The 17024-nt window shown below is 43.6% G+C and overlaps 1 protein-coding gene across 3 annotated transcripts; it reads right to left on the minus strand.

Annotated features, from left to right (window-relative positions):
• Positions 1–551: 551 nt before the first annotated feature.
• Positions 552–16674, minus strand: sh3bp4 (SH3-domain binding protein 4). Of its 3 annotated transcripts, none has more exons than XM_076998342.1 (6): positions 16529–16674; positions 11034–11258; positions 8538–10891; positions 3094–3282; positions 2586–2831; positions 552–1778 (listed from the first exon to the last, which is right to left on the minus strand). In XM_076998342.1, exons 2-5 carry the CDS (start codon positions 11149–11151, stop codon positions 2607–2609), a joined length of 2886 nt encoding a protein of 961 aa, XP_076854457.1. In that variant the 5' UTR covers positions 11152–11258; positions 16529–16674; the 3' UTR covers positions 552–1778; positions 2586–2606. The 3 variants fall into 3 exon arrangements, with proteins under 3 accessions (XP_076854457.1, XP_076854456.1, XP_076854455.1); XM_076998341.1 differs by lacking the exon at positions 552–1778 and adding an exon at positions 1918–2470; XM_076998340.1 differs by lacking the exon at positions 552–1778 and having other exon boundaries at positions 1918–2831.
• Between the last annotated feature and the right edge of the window lie 350 nt (positions 16675–17024).

Below are 17024 nucleotides of genomic sequence, written 5' to 3' on the forward strand. Positions count from 1 at the left end.
ATGTCATTAGGCTCAAGGTTAAGGTGAATGACTGAGTCAATAGCAGTTAATAGACTTGTCCAAGCATATGTTTATAGACCTTAAATATGCATAGCTGAGAGCTCTAAAGAACTATATTGACAGCTAATAATGCCCCACACCAAGATCATTTTAGTTAATGCAGTTTTTACTTTAAAATGTTTTTTTACATAGTGATGGCCTGTAAAACCAGCAAAGGTATTAGTACTTTACATTTTTGTTAAAAGTGTACAGTGAATTCAGAAACTAAATTTTGATCATTTCAGTACAACACTTTATCAAACAAATGTTTACAGGCAAAAAGCTCTGGGGAATCTCCGGACGCCATCAAAAAAATCATATAGATAAATAATGCATTAAACATTAAATGTGGAAAATACAGAGATATGAATTCTTTGGTGCAAGATACCAAGTAAAACAAAAATAATTCCTCCATCAATATTGACCCCACACCCTCAATATATATATATATATATATATATATATATATATATATATATATATATATATATATATATATATATATATACACCACACACACTACTCACACAAAAAGTTAGGGATATTTGTGTTTCTGGTGAATTTTATGGAAAACAAAATGATTGTGGAAAAAAAAGCATTTCAGTAACATGCAGTGGTGATTTCCTCATCTCAAACAAAAGCCAAAGACAGAGTGGGTGTACAAAAAATGTCAAATGTCTCAATAACATGTCATGTGGCCTTGAGCATTAATTACAGCTTGACAATGACGTCTCATGCTGTTCACAAGTTGACTTACTGTCTGCTGAGTCTGACCTCTCGTTCTTCTAGAAGGGCCCTCAGATCACTGAGGTTCTGGGGTTCAGAGTTATGAGCCTCTACACGGTGATTCAGATCCTGTAGGTTTTATATGGGATTCGGGTCTGGAGAAGGTGCAGCTCACTCCATTTGAGAAACCACAGTCTCCAGCAGTCGTTCCCTACTGATACAACCTCTATTGTTGTCCATGAAGATGAAAATAAACTTTTGTTGTTCATGCAAAGGCACCACCGGATGGCTGGATTGATGATGTTATTGAAGTAACATGAGCTTGTCACTGTACCATTCACAAAGTGTAGGGCAGTTCTGTGTTGACTAGACACACCTGGTGAAGGTGGCTGATGCAAATCGTTCTCATCGACGTCATCATTTCTGTTCCGTGTGAACTGACTTCCATTAGCGAACAGCACAGACGGCCCACTGGTCCCTCGTCCAGTGTAAATCCTCCCTGATCCATGCAGGATGATGACGCCTGTGTCTGCTGGTGTGGTCCGGTTCCCTTGATGATGCCTGTGTCTGCTGGTGTGGTCCAGTTCCCTTGATGATGCCTGTGTCTGCTGGTGTGGTCCGGTTCTCTTGATGATGCCTGTGTCTGCTGGTGTGGTCCGGTTCCCTTGCAGGTCGCCTAGCCCACAGTAAATGGTTCCATATGGTCCGTAATGACACTTGGGTTCCTCTCACCTCCCTTAAATGTACCTGGACTTGTGTGTGACTTCATCATCTAGTTCACCAGCGTTCTGCTCACACTGAAGCAGGTCATCAGTGGGACGTGGCCAGTGGAGGTCCACTTCTACGTCTTTCTGTGGTCAGTCTCTGCAGATATCTGCAGGTTGCAGCCTGCTGATGATACTGTGACTCTTTAAGCTCAGTGGCGTCTTCAGTCTGAGAAGATCCTGTTTGAAGTCTCGCAATGGTGATGTACTGTTGATCGATTATAAGGTGCCATCTTGGTCTTATGGTGTCTTAATGTGAACAGCATGACGAAGGAGCGATTAAATACCATTTCATTTGAACCAGGAAATATATTGGTTGATTCATGGATCAAACATCTGTTGTGAATTTAGCTGTTAAGCTTATGGTCAGAGAATATTGAGCAAAAAGTATTGAAACATTGAACAGACGGACATGTGTATTTAAAAGTTTACAGAAGGTGACATTAAGTTCACCTGTAAAGGTCAGAGAGCATTATATGTAAAAACAGTGCAAGAACATGCAAAAAAAAGACCCTGTACAAATACTTCTAACATTGTGATACACTGCTGGAGTTTAGTGGAAGTTGAAGAGTCTAAAACGTCTCGAGTGAAGGCAGAAGAGATCGGAGAAAAGCTTGAACTGGCACTACACAAAATGTGAAGCTACATTCCTTCTATTAAACAGAGCTGCTCTGAACACGTTCAGTCAGCCGGACTAAAACATGCTCACTCAGTCACATGTTGGATTCAGGTTGATGAAATGATAAGAAACAAGCAACACAGACCCACACTGATGTGTTGTTATTGATGACGGCGCTCCTGCAGTTCAGCAGAGTCAGGTTTAATCTGCATGTTCACGTCACATTGTGACAGATGAAGACACTGCTTACTATGTAGTCATTTTAAGCCTTTGTGTCAGATACATGAAGTAAACTGTCAATAGTTTATTATTCTCACTTAGCCTGTTTTAATAAAACAAACATACAGAACACTATCAGCAATTAAACACCCTCATTCATTAGCAGGTAGTTATTCATCATCCCCGTGTTTCTCGGTAAGAGTGAACTACTGGCATACCTGACCTCTAAAGCACCTGGACTATATGGCTTGCTCATCCTGGGCGGCGTGGCTGAAGGCGGAGCTTCGTAATAGGTCCAAGCACTTGACAAGCATGAGCGCCCCTGTCAGGTGTTTCCATCGCTTGGTGATGGGGTTCTTCATCTTGTCCAGGCCCAAGTGCAGCTCCTGGAGAACATCCATGTAACTGTCTCCGATCCGAGCTGCCCACGTCACCAGGAAGTCGTACGCCGGCTTCCACATGGCCTGAGTGAGGAAGACGAGTGTGAGGATCGGCAGAAAACGACAACGTGTCAAAGCGATATTAATTTATGACTCACGGATATGGACGTCTTTGGAGTGAATTTGACATTTCATCTGTCACACCTGTCTAGTAGCACAAATAGTGGGACATTTCTAGCACATCCAGAGGTCAGAATGGTTTCTGACTTGAAATACTATGTGCACAAAGTATGTGGTTCCCTTCAGGTCCGAGTGTGAGAGAGTGAGTCTGCCTCAGATGCCGTACCTCCATGTCCACCACGCCGTCTTCATCACGGTGAGGGGCCTCGTAGGCGTCCATCTGTCGGCGGGGCATCCGGGTCAGTTTCTCGGCGAGCTCCCTCCATCGCCCGGCCAGCTCCACCGCAGCGGTCAGCAGGGCGAAGTCCTTGACCAGCCGGGCCACCAGACCCTGGCAGTCCATCTTCAGCAGGGCCTGGGTGTGCAGAACACTGGTTTACCTGTCCAGCTCCCGTAACACGGCAGTAGTGTATCGCACGAGTGGTTTCACTTTTGTGGAGAAGGCTGGGCGATGAATGCTTGTGGTCTGATATGACGACCTTGACATCACTTCTGTACTTTGAATACAAGTCTGAATGTTAAATACATGTTATGTGATGTCTACTTCAGTGTTGCAACTATTACATTACAGCCAGTAGCGAGTAGCAAGTTGGTGCATGCAGGCGTTTGTAAACACATCACCGATACAGTGAGAGTAACAGCAGGTAGATGAAAGAGTTCTGCAGATATTCCTTTCATGCACACACATCGAAAAACCTCAAGCAATAAGGCAAAGTTACTTATATAAACCAATCGTCAAGCTCCAAGAATACCAATTTTGCAGCGGTATTGACTATGTCAAAGAACAACAATTTGTGTCATATCGTGTCGCATTACATAACTGTTACACAGTATAAATACCACATCTGATATCAATTCTACTGGGAGACAGTACACGTGCAGGTCTGTGTGTTTGTGTTTGTTTGTGTGTGGACACACGTGAATGTTCTTGTTTGTATTTTTGTATGTGTTTTCGCGTGTGTGTGTACATTTGTGTGTTTGACATTGTCCAACCTTCAGCCATGTCCCCTAAATCATCATCATCATCATTATCATCCTCTCCAACTCTATAGCACTTTGCAGTGAGGGTGGTAGGCACTGTCGTGGAGAGCTGAACCAATCAGCGTTTCGAGAGATTAGCCTGCTGCATGTGTCGATGGACTTACAGATAGCAGTGGGGAAGTCTGAGCGATTACGGCTGCAATGTGCCAAAGGCCCTTTAAACAGGAAAAAATGGGGAAAGAGGAAAGTCCGGCCAGCATGTTGGGAAAGGCCGGGGCTTCTGTTTGTTTAAACAGCCCGATGCCTCCCCACCCTGTTCTCCCTGGTGTGAACAGTGAGGTCCATTAAACGTCAGTTTAGCTACTGCTATCACATGGCAAAAGATCTGCCACTGAAACAAACTGGTAGTGTTGCACATCTTCAGAGAAGAAGAACAAGCTTGAGCCAACAGAGGATAGTCACATAGTCACACACACACACACACACACACACACACACACACACACACACACACACACACACACACACACACACACACACACACACACACACACACACACACACACACACACACACACACACACACACACTCCCTGAACTGTCTAATATTTGAATCCAGTTCCTGGGACTGGAATGCTTGGTACGAGAGGAAATGAGCTAAGGGGGGTCTGATTATCCATAAGAGCTGCTGAAGACAGACTAGCACATGGCCAGGTGGAGTAGGAGATCCATGCCGTCCTAACTGTTCATGCACAATGTCTCTTCTGGTATCTATTTACATCTTTTGGTATGTGGGTTCATCTCCTCATTTTCAGAGTCACCCTGTGAGGCTCAATTTGGTCGCTGAGAATCAAATCTTCTACCCATTATGTTTATGTGAATGGTACTAGCATTAGTAGCACCGTCAGAAGATCTGAGCAAAGGAAATTATACCAAAATTTACTGACAATGTTGAATTATCTGCAGAATCTTAAACTACAGCATTTATTAGGAACATATTAAGAAAGTTTGATCATGGGACAGATGTGGGAAAATGGAAAAAATAGAAAAATACCTCCAATCACAGAAATAGTCAGCAGGATTCTTTCATTTCAACTGAGAGGGCGGTGCTTTGGTAAAGATTATATTATATTACAAATGGCAAATACTGCCAGTAAGGCACATGACTACAGGTATGTAGGTATCCTCAAAAAACAAACAAACAAAAAACACCAACAACAAAATCAACACAAGAACCATTTCAATTTCTCCTTGTTAAAGAGGTGTTATTAGTTCATCCGATCATAATACATACCCACGTGCACTAAACAAGCAAAGGACTAACTGATACGTTCGGTTAACAATAACTGTGCTGATATATCAGGAGAACGATACAGACGATACAGAAATATCCCAGTGTAGTGGGGAGGATGGTCAGACCCCAGTGGTTATGGGATTTCTCACCAGTCAAGTGAGAACACGGCCACACAGTGATACAAGCACATCCCACCAGACAAAAGGGACGTCTCAATGAACTTAAAGGCTTGGAGAGACTCTGGACGTTTTGTTTATTGGTCTGATCCCAAGTATAGAGGTGGAAATTAGATGAGTGGAACCTCCGGCTCCATTTACGGCTCTTCTGTTCAGAGGTGAACAATGAAAAGGAAACAGCTGTCCAGGCGAGATTCTCAGCAGAGAGACACTGTCTCGCCTTCCACATCTTCCGCCAATACACAACAGAAAACGAATCACTAATTGGTCCAATCTGGTCCCATTAATGAGACTCCAAGATGCTCCCATAGTCTCGGCTTGAAATCTAAGCTGTGTCAAGTCATTGGTAATGTCTGGTGTGCATGACATTGGGTTGCTGAACACATTTGTTGTTGTTAATTTGTAATAATATCTATGGTTACATAAAGCAAGCAGCATAACTTGAGTATGTCTTCATTTGAGAGACTTGAGATGGCAATATCCGGTGTCAATGACTCATTATCATAATCATAAAAAAGTATGACAACATAGCCTAAATGTCACTATTTAAAACAAGCACAACAGCAACTCTCTCCTTTGGAAAAAAGAGTGTGATTTGGACAAAAGTTGTGATGATGTTAACATGAACAGCTCCCACCATGTCAGGCTGTAAAACCCACAACCTTAAAGTTGAATGGATATGTACCATGTATAGCAAGGCAGACTGGCCCAGCGTAAATGCCAAGGTTTTCAAACACAGAGACTCTTCATTTCATTTAGCCTTAAGCCAAAATTTACACAAACCAAATGCCCAATTTTTCCTTCATACCAACAGCATTATGTGACTAATTGGGAGTACAATGGTGCACATAGATTAAATAGTTACAATAATATCTTCAAAATAACTATTCAACCACACAGCCTCCAAGCCCTTGAAACAGATGAGTGTTTTTGTCAGTGTTATTGTATGCTTGTGCATGTGTGTCGTTTTCACTGGATTACCAGGTCACAGTGACACCAAGTCTTGTTTATGACCAGCTCTGAAATACCAGGTGGTTCTGTGTTGTGCATGTTCACTGGTTTGTGGGTGAATAGTGGGTTTACATGTGCACTAATCAAGTGTGACCAAAGGCTCGATGGGCAACCTCATATGAATCAGAGGGTGTCCACAGCCACGCTACCTTATACACACAGAGAAACTGCCCAAAGCACAGGTCTGCGTCTCACGCAGCACAGGTCTGCGTCTCGCGCAGGACAGGTCTGCTTCACACGCAGCACAGGTCTGCGTCTCACACAGCACAGGTCTGCGTCTCACGCAGGACAGGTCTGCGTCTCAAGCAGGACAGGTCTGCGTCTCACACAGCAGGTAGGAACCAGAATCCAAGCTGCTATAAAGCAGGGAACATCACGGAGAATATCTAGGGGACCTGAAGCTGAACAATAGGACAAGAGACCCTGAGGTGAAGACGGGAAGCTGTTATTGAATATGTCTGTTTATATTAGAGCAAGATGCACATTTGCTCGCCCGTTCCCCTGTGTTGGCCCTCACTGGATTCTTGAGAGGAAGCTCCACAGTTCATGAATCAGCCTGCACCAAGGATTCTTAAATAATATCTACTGGTATAATATGAAGTAAACTGGGAATGACATTTTATGCATTTTCTATTTTCCTCTTTTTTAAGATAATTGCATTACACAATATTTTTGTAATGGGAAGGAATTCTCAGTGGAAGAAACAAGAAATCTGCTATTTGAAATAGATTCTCTCTCTGACTCTCTGATTCCAATTAAGACCTGGGTACAATGGGTACACAGGCCCACATTCGAAATGTCCTTCCCATAGCTGATGATGGTTTACGGTATGTCTGTAAGGAGAGATGAGGGGGAGACGAGGGGGAGATGAAGGAGAGATGAGGGGGAGACGAGGGGGAGATGAAGGAGAGATGAGGGGGAGACGAGGGGGAGATGAAGGAGAGATGAGGGGGAGACGAGGGGGAGACGAGGGAGAGACGAGGGAGAGATGAGGGAGAGATGAAGGAGAGATGAGGGGGAGACGAGGGGGGAGATGAGGGAGAGATGGGGGGAGATGAGGCAGAGACGAGGGGGAGATGAAGGAGAGATGAGGGGGAGACGAGGGGGAGATGAGGGGGAGACGAGGGAGAGATGAGGGGGAGATGAGGGTCTTAATTTGCACGCAGTGTATAGCATATATAGGATGTGCTGCTCTGCTCTAATCTGACAGAGAAAGTGCAGAATAATTTATTATTTTTAAAATCTAAACTGCCACACAAACACAAATTTAATCTAAAGAATTCAGCTGAGGAGGAACCAGAGCATGTAAGGAGAATCACGGCTGTAGTTTGGGAATACTTTGGACTTAGCAGACACAATGGCTGAGATTGTATTGTACAAAACTTTGATTTTAGAGGAGATTATCAAACTATCCAAGGGATGATAAAAACCTTTACCATGCACCACTACATGTACAAAGGCGATCCATTTCTCTAAGCTTTGAAAATGTGAACATCCTATGAAATTGTGCTCCAAATTCAAATTATGGCATCAACAAGAAATTAACAGTGCCATCAGATAATTTTACTTCAATTATATGATAATATTTATAGTGGTTTTGCATATGTGTGTTTTGCTTTGTTTTTTTCTTGTATCCAGCTTGAGCCCAGCACACTAACAATTTGTGTATTTTATTATAGTTATTTTACATTTAGGCTACATGTATTTGACTTATTGCTTGTTCAGGTTATACAGCCTTGCAATTACACAAAATGTTTGCACAATAAGAAATTGCGCAATTGCTTAACTGAGAGTTAAGAGATGTTGTCTGTGATATAACGTGGGAATCGTTTTGCTTTCATTACACAGTAAAAGTCAATGTATTTTGTTCCTGTTCTGAAGCTTGTGAGGAAGAGACCACCCCTGTTCTCATGGGTCTTTTAGGTAACAAACGTGCACTAACAACGTAGTGTCAGCTCTCTGCCACAACAGCCAGAACACGCATGTTCTGAAATGTTCTATTTACATCATAATTTACCATATTTTACAATATCCAAATAACCAATATTGTTGTCCCGCATTGCACTTTTTTGTTATCATACCATGAAGACTTAACAAGCATTTTATTTCATGATGAAGAAGCGTGGTTGTAAACGTGTCAGTACGTACCATCACAAGCTCCCGCTGGAAGGACTTCCTCTCCATTCCTTCAGCTGTGTTGCAATCTTCCTTCAGCTTCTCCAGAACGCAGGCCACCATCTCAGGTTCACCGTCTGGCTCCGTTCGACAAAAGTGTGCCAGAGGAAGGTTCACGTAGCCCAAGGCATCAGCAAACGCTCTCCAGCTGCCCACGTTTTCCATCAGGGTAGTTCTCACTGAGGCGTAGATGTACGTAAGACATCTGCAGGGCTTTACGACCTGGTCCAGGAGCACAGCTGAGGTTAGGTCAGCCCCCGTGAAGTTCGCTGGTTGCACCTTTCCCATTATGAGAATGTTTTTTGCATGCACTAGCCCTATTCTTCCATGATAGTGTCCAATGTACCATTCCTTTGTCCAAAGATGCCCCTTCAGTTTAAGCTTTTCCTCACTCAAAAGTGCCATCACATCTCCTTTCAAATACTCCAGCAAATATGGGTTCTTGTTGTGTCTAATTACAGTTTTCAGCAGCTTGCCAAATTTTAGGTTGTTGACTGGTCTATCCTGAAACACAGGGTACTTTGTGCTCGTCAGAAGAGGAGAAAGCACAATTTTGTTTACTTCATTTTTTTTCAAGAAGCGTCTTGGTACGGAGGTCCCTGTTGTAGCCTTTGGTGGAGGTGGTGGTGTCTGAACGCAGAACTGGGAGAGGACACAGTCCTGCTCGTCTTTGACCTGAACTCGTAGTGTGAAGTCCGAGAGGTTCCCTGCATCACGGGCTGATATCAAGAAGATCAGGCGAGACACTTTGCCAAGTTTGAGCTGAAAACCTCTCACCACTTTTGCCTGCTCGCTGGCCGTCACTTCGTAGTTTAAGATGTTAGAATACACACCAACCTGAAGATCCTGAGGCTTTGACAAGACAAACTGATGTTTCCCCCAGAGCTGAAGGGCCACCGGTGGACTGCAGTGTGTCATCTTTTTAACCTCACTTACTAATAATGTCTTGGGGGCACAGTCATGGCCAAAAATGGCAACCACTGTCTTAAAAGATGGATGGATGTGTTTGGGACCATATACCCCCAGTGTGGCCTTCTTCACAACATGCTCCCACACTGTAGTGAATGGGGCAACAGTTTGAGCCTGAGCTACAACAGCCACATACATGGATGGCTCCAAATTGTCCAAAAACACTTGGACTGTATCTCCATACATATAGACATGAGGAATGGGCACGTAAGGTCCATCCTTGCAGTCACTCCGCACACAAACGACTTTTGCTATCTGTCGACTTTCCATCTTTACTACAACAGACAATTTCATTTCTAAAGTGATGTTGCTTTTGGTTTCCATGTTACTGAGCTTCACTTCCACCACGGGGCTCACGGTTGTACATTTATCATTATTCAGCTCCAGAGGTGGATCCAGTAAGGCCTTCAAAGAGATCTGTTGAGTGTCATCTGATGCAACATGACCCCCAGGCACATGGACTCTGATGCTAGTGTCAGGTAATTGGACAGTACCACCTGAGCTGTCCAGCTGACATACGATGTTGGTCTCTATTGGTTGAGTTTGACCCCAGCCGGGATTCTGTCCTATGGAGTCCAGGTTCTGGCAGGACCGTGTTAGTTTACGGTGATTCAGCCAGGCATTTTTGAAGTCTTCTCTGTTCTGGAACTGCTCAGGTGTAGGTGCTTTTAAGCTACCAAAGAAAGTCAAGAACTCTTGGGGCACAGCAGCCTGAGACTGTAAAATGGACAACTCTGACAAGCTATAGCAGCGTTTGCTCCTATAAAACGGGTTGTCCCTCCGAAGAACTTGACTTTTCCCAGTGTTAGCGCTCAAACAATCTGTATCAAATACATGACTTGTAAAATTGTTGCCATTGATAATGCTGTTAATTTTCGATTCTGGAGAAGAGACTGCATCAAAGTCAAGGGGACCTGTTGAACGCCTCTTGATACCATTTTGATTTTCTGTCCCTTGCAAGGAAATGTCAAGGAAAGGGTTGGTAGACATACGCTTAGTTACAAAGGGATTCCCATTTTGGGGACACGTGGGCTTGGTGAGCTCTGAGCATTCACCGAGCTGCTCTGTGGACTCATCCTTGGAAAAATCTCCTAGGTTGTCAATCATGCCACTGTCAGAGAAGGACGAGTCTTTGTGTTTGATAGGCTGGACATAGGCAGCTGGGATGTAGCCCATCTCAGTGGTATTGTGAGCATACCACCACTCTCCACCAGATGTGTCGAGAACATAAAGGCAGTCGCCCTTAGAGAACTTTAGGGTGGTGAAGTTTGACGGGCAGTAATCCTTAATTGCGATAACTTCTCTAGCAGATCCAATTGAGGCAGTAGCATCCACTCGTAAAGCGCTAGGGCTTGGCCCTACAAAAAGAGTGCATTAAATCAGTAAAAAGACCCGAGTAACCCAACGTCATGACAGGAAAGGACCAGATGTATTTACACGCTAAAGACAGGTCAGTATGCACGCTCTCTAGCACAGAACAAGAGGCAACATGGAGGAAACCTTTAAGGTCGGTGAGGGCGGCTTCCAGAGCTCCATCGCTTGGATCCATCAGCGCTCCTTCAGACTTGCAGCGTGGTAGAACATTGTTATTGGTGGATCGAATGCGATGGGCAGCCATGGTTGTTGTTGTTGTGGCTTCGCTGCCTGTTCCCCGTTAAGGCGCTCCTCCCAGTGCAGTCTTCTAATGGCAGCGGTCAACAGCCTCTCATGCCGTCTGTTGGAAACCTACAACAAGGTGATATAATTACTTGGTGGAAAATGCAAGCTGTCAATCACTGCATCCAGTTGACTGTGTTAGTGCTGGGATGAACAACATCAAACTTAGAACGGTATATCATCAATCTGGCATTTTAATACAACATTCATTTCATTCTGTATTCTTAAGCTGCTGTATCTGCAGTATTCTTAACATACTATAGCAAACACATGAGATTACTAAGAGCCTACAGAATATTTAGCTACTGCAGGGCACTTTGTTACTTGATTAAGGGTTCTATGGTATGTACTTCACTGATTATTTAAAGACACATATAGCAGTGGTGATGCACATCTGTCATTAGTAATCTATCTGCTTGGCTAGAGACTATTAGAGATAGAAGTAAATGTGTTTAATCTGATAAGGTCGGGAAAGCATACCAAAAACCTCTAAGATCCTCCAAAATCATGTGGTATTTTATTACAATGTGAAATTCAGTACCACAATATTACAGCATAAATCAATAAATGGGTCAACCTTGTATATTCAGACGAGCACTCGAAGTCAAAGTCAAAGTCAAAGTCAAATTTATTTATATAGCGCTTTTCACAACACACGTCACAAAGCAGCTTTACAATCGTATGGGTCCAGATCCCTAATGAGCAAGCCAAAGGCGACAGTGGCGAGGAAAAACTCCCTATGATGGTGGAATAGGAAGAAACCTCGGGAGGACCAAGACTCAAAAGGGAACCCATCCTCCATTGGGCGGCCCGTTAACACAAGTCCACTCGAAGTGTACTTGAAATCTATCTCAGATTTGAAACACTACACACTGGAAGTTCTTTCACAAGCACCAGATATTCCCTATTTCACAGGGAAAATCAACATCAAACTAATATCTACAGAAATTTGATAAATTCTCTTGAACAAAAGTAAAAAAGTGGATTTGAAGTGATTTCTTGTGATGCCTGTTACTTTAGAAAGTTAGTAAAATTATTGGGTAATTACCAAACATTACTTTGACAGGTCCTCAATATTTTTAAAAATCCTTAATGATATACTATCCAAGTCATAAAAAAACAACTTTACTTCAGTTTCATGTATTGTAACAGTTTCATATATTGCAATAGTCCACCCACTGCCCCGCCTCACTTAAATACTGTTCTAGTTGGATTCAGTATTATTGCACAAATCACTGCATGCCAAGGGTTTTTTTTTTTTGCGCTATAAACACAGAGAGGGACGTTCTGTTGAGACATGCCAGGGGAGGAACTAGAACAGGAGACACAAACGCTGGTCCATGTCTAGACAGGTTCACCTGGATCCTTCCTGACATTCACCAGTACTGGAGCATGAAGTTCTGGTTTCTGGGGAACTTCATTTCAAGGTTTTTCTTATTATGAATTGCAACTACTCTAAGCTTGCATACAAGGTTAAACAAAGGCTTTTACAAGGCATCTTGTACAGATTAAATTAGATTAGGTTATATTCTGTGCAAATAAACAAAAGAACAACTTCTGAAGTCTATGTATTTTGATTTAATCTCCACCTACATTATGCAGGACACAAACACGCAGACAGAAGCTTGGCTGGTAATGTTTCATATAATCTGCATAAGGATAATTAACATTTCAAACTGTATTTATCTATATAAAAAAACAATAAGAATATTTTTTCTAATTCTGCATCTTAGACCCTAATTTTTCAAACTGAGAAAATGTAATTGGAATTTGGGTTCACAAACAGAAAAAAAAATCTGATTAATAATAAAAGACTGCATGGTTACTGTAGGAACTACATATAGGCACATCATTTTGTTAAATATAGGACTGCATGGCTTTCTCAAGTCCTGCGATTTTAAACCATGCACCTCAGTAGGAGATGCAGGACGAGGCGGGACGTAGAAGCCTCTCAAACATCATCACACAAGAGAGGAAGCACTTTAGGACCACACATCAGTGGTTTCCATGGGTACGAAAAGGAAAGGCTTTTACACTAGTGCTCCTTCACAAAGTCAAGAACCACTGTGATGGTCTCACTCAAACCCAGATGTGTAGGTCTCACTCAAACCCAGATTTGTTGTTCCATTTTAAACTTAATCTATTGTCCAAAGGCAAAAACGTCAGAATTACAGTTGGGATATGAAGAAACTGAACTACAAAGTTGGCTTTCAAATAGGGGTTTATATAACCTGAATCTCCAGTGATAACAATACTGAGGGCACCACAGCTCAAAGACCTTCAGCTATGATAACACTATTGACAGTTAGCATAGGTGCAAGTGGTAAATGAAATTACTGAACACTGCTTCTGTTACCGATAGCCTGAATCATAAAGAAGAAACACAACACAAGTGGCATGCAGTCATTATGCTTATCAAATTATCTGCATATAGATGGGTTGAAATTCCTTATCATGATAAAATCTGGTAGATAGCAGTGGATGTCAGAGTGATGTAATGAGGAAAATAAATTCCTCACTTTCAAGTTTCATCTTCTGTCAGTTATTGCTCAAACATCCTGTGGAATTACAGATGCCGTGATAAAAATGTTCCATGTCTGTATTTTGCCATTCCCGTGAGGATGGGAAACCTCAACAGGTACAATACTAGAGTTCACCGAGTGGCTGAAACGTAACAGCCCCAACACAGCTCCCACACAGCCCCAACACAGCTCCCACACAGCCCCAACACAGCCCCACACAGCCCCCACACAGACCCAACACCGACCCCACACAGCCCCAACACAGCCCCCACACAGCCCCCACACAGCCCCACACAGTCCCACACAGCCCCACACAGCCCTCCACACAGCCCTCCACACAGCCCCAACACAGCTCCCACACAGCCCCAACACAGCCCCACACAGCCCCACACAGCCCCACACAGCCCCACACAGCTCTCCACACAGCCCCCACACAGCCCCACACAGCCCGACACAGCCCCACACAGCTCTAACACAGATCCCCACACAGCCCCCACACAGCTCTAACACAGATCCCCACACAGCCCCACACAGCTCTAACACAGCCCCCACACAGCTCCACACAGCCCCACACAGCCCCACATAGCCCTCACACAGCCCCACAAAGCCCCCACACAGCTCTAACACAGATCCCCACACAGCCCCACACAGCTCTAACACAGATCCCCACACAGCCCCACACAGCTCTAACACAGATCCCCACACAGCTCTAACACAGATCCCCACACAGCCCCACACAGCTCTAACACAGATCCCCACACAGCCCCCACACAGCTCTAACACAGATCCCCACACAGCCCCACACAGCTCTAACACAGCTCCCACACAGCTTCACACAGCCCCAACACAGCCCCCACACAGTCCCCACACAGCCCCACACAGCTCTAACACAGTCCCCACACAGCCCCACACAGCCACCACACAGCCACCACACAGCTCTAACACAGCCCCCACACAGCTCCACACAGCTCCACACAGCCCTAACACAGCTCTAACACAGCCCTCACACAGCCCCACACAGCCCTCACACAGCCCTCACACAGCCCCACACAGTCCCCACACAGCCCAACACAGCCCCAACACAGCCCCAACACAGCCCTCACACAGCCCCACACAGCCCCCACACAGCCCCCACACAGTCCCCACACAGCCCCACACAGCCCCAACACAGCTCCAGCTGAGGTGTCTGTAACGGCTCTGTTAAACTCTCTCCTCCAGACCGACACATGCGTTCTTCAGAAACCCATCAGAAGAGTGTGAAATATTGTAGGAAGGAATTTACACCAACGTTCATGAATGTCCTGCTGTGTTCTAACATGATGGGACTCTCCAACATCTTCCTGTTAGACGTTACTCAGATGACCAAGAACAAAACACTAAAGTTACTGATGCTATTACTGATTGTATTAATACTACTGGATCCACTACCAAAATCTACCATCTGCTTGGAGTAGAATGAAAAAACAAACAAAACAACAACAACAAACATACAAACAAACAAAACGAGTGGCAGAAATAACACCAGCACTGTTTTCGGTGGTGGAGGTTGTGATAATCTTCCTCATCTTCCTCATCTTTTCCTGTAATGCTCAGTAATCAATCTGTGAGTCGTAAGATTTGCCTTCCATATGAAAATTTTGCACTTTGTTATTACTGAATAATTAATCCCATATTAATCCCAAATGCCTGTTATTCATTTGACAAACAACAAAGCTTGATATGATATCTGTTCATATAATCAATTGTTAAAGGGTTGCTCATTATTATTATTATTATTATGAGGTAACCTAGTCCAAAAGGTTCAGACTGAATGTATGGGGTTATAGAGAAACAGTGAAAACCGGAGCAGTCCTGTTAGAATGGCTAATTGGCAGGAAAGACTGAGGAAATATCTTTGTAACGAGGAGATGGAGAGAGTTCCTGAAACGGTTCCTAGCCCTGCACCACAACACGGGGTGAACAGCTTTGACCCGTCAAATCATTTGTTTTGGTCCGTCAAAGCAAAAGTTTAATAGGCGTAAATGAAGGTAAACTACTGTGTGGTCGTAGCTGTTTGAATCATTACTGTGTTCAGAGATGTTTAGTCGTTCGAGATGTTTATAAAGGTCTAGAAACTCGCGACGCTGAATTTTAGCACTTTGAGTACTTTTAACTTTGTAACTAATGTTTCTTTGTAATCCATTTATCGAGAATCCCATTTAAAGATCTTTTCCGTAGATTTGACCTACAAATCTGTATGGGAACAGTATGCTAGAGTGAAATATATGAACAGGCTTCGGTTTCCTGTAGTAATATAAGGGTGAAACTGAACTTTCACAGAACTTCACTCTCTCTGCGACGCTGGACCTGGACCCTGGACCAAGAATCTGGACGTTAACTTTCATAAAACCAGCTGTCAACGGGAATTAAATTGTCATTAAAATGGTTATGCCGTATATTAGTGTAAATGAAACCTTGTCAGGCTGCCTGGATGTTTGTCCCCGTGTAGGACATGATCATGCAGGTCACCAAACGGATGAAATACCTGAGGTTTGCAGGAGGTTAACAAGCCCATTACATTCCCACACCTGCGGTATTTGTCTTCATGGGCAGGGTTATGATCTGTCTTATTAACCGACAAGACTGAGAAACATCTTTAGATTCGGCAGGTAAAACGCACAGTAACAAGAGAAAGATTAACAGTTTACAACAACATCAACAGTTAGTTGTTAACGACCTACAGACTCTGCAGCTCACACACTGAATATGAGGTTATGCATGCAGGTGTTAGTGTGTGTGATGGCTGCATGAAACAGTGGAGAAACGGTGAAAACTCACTCCGGTATCTGCTGAGGTGGGACGCCGTTATCCCCACACACACGTTTCACTGGCACGTCTGCGTTTCCAGGAAGGCGAGTATGATGATGTGACGGGGAAAGGGTGGATCCTCACGGAGGGGCAGGCGCTCCAGACATCACCCCCCTGGGGCTCGGACATCTTATTCATATTCTGGTGTTATACTTAGTCAAAACTAGGGTGATATGTTCATGTGCGCTTATGACAGATACAACCACCAAGCAGATATGATCACAGCTCTGGAGTCTCCTAGTAATGAAATAAAGGAAGACGTTTCAATACGTATTATCAGCTTATGCAAGCATAACTTATCAGACCATATTCACTATTTGTGTTTGGTTTACTCTTGTCATACTTATGCTAATTGTAAACACATTAAATAAGCGATCTTTCTAATGTGTTGCTTGTAAGAACTTAACTTCTCCGCTGGCCAATGCTGCTCAAATTATTTGAAATACGTAATAATCTCATATTTATG

The sequence above is a fragment of the Brachyhypopomus gauderio genome, chromosome 3, assembly GCF_052324685.1.
Source record: "Brachyhypopomus gauderio isolate BG-103 chromosome 3, BGAUD_0.2, whole genome shotgun sequence".
Classification (NCBI taxonomy): Eukaryota; Metazoa; Chordata; class Actinopteri; order Gymnotiformes; family Hypopomidae; genus Brachyhypopomus; species Brachyhypopomus gauderio.

Coding starts and splice junctions, on each gene's coding strand:
- sh3bp4 (XM_076998342.1), bottom strand. CDS start 11,151: ATGGCTGCCCATCGCATTCGATCCACCAATAACAATGTTCTACCACGC. Junction 3,283..8,537: donor TCCAGCGGGAGCTTGTGATG/GTACGTACTGAC, acceptor CTGCACACCCAG/GCCCTGCTGAAGATGGACTG. Junction 2,832..3,093: donor ACGGCGTGGTGGACATGGAG/GTACGGCATCTG, acceptor TTCCTCACTCAG/GCCATGTGGAAGCCGGCGTA.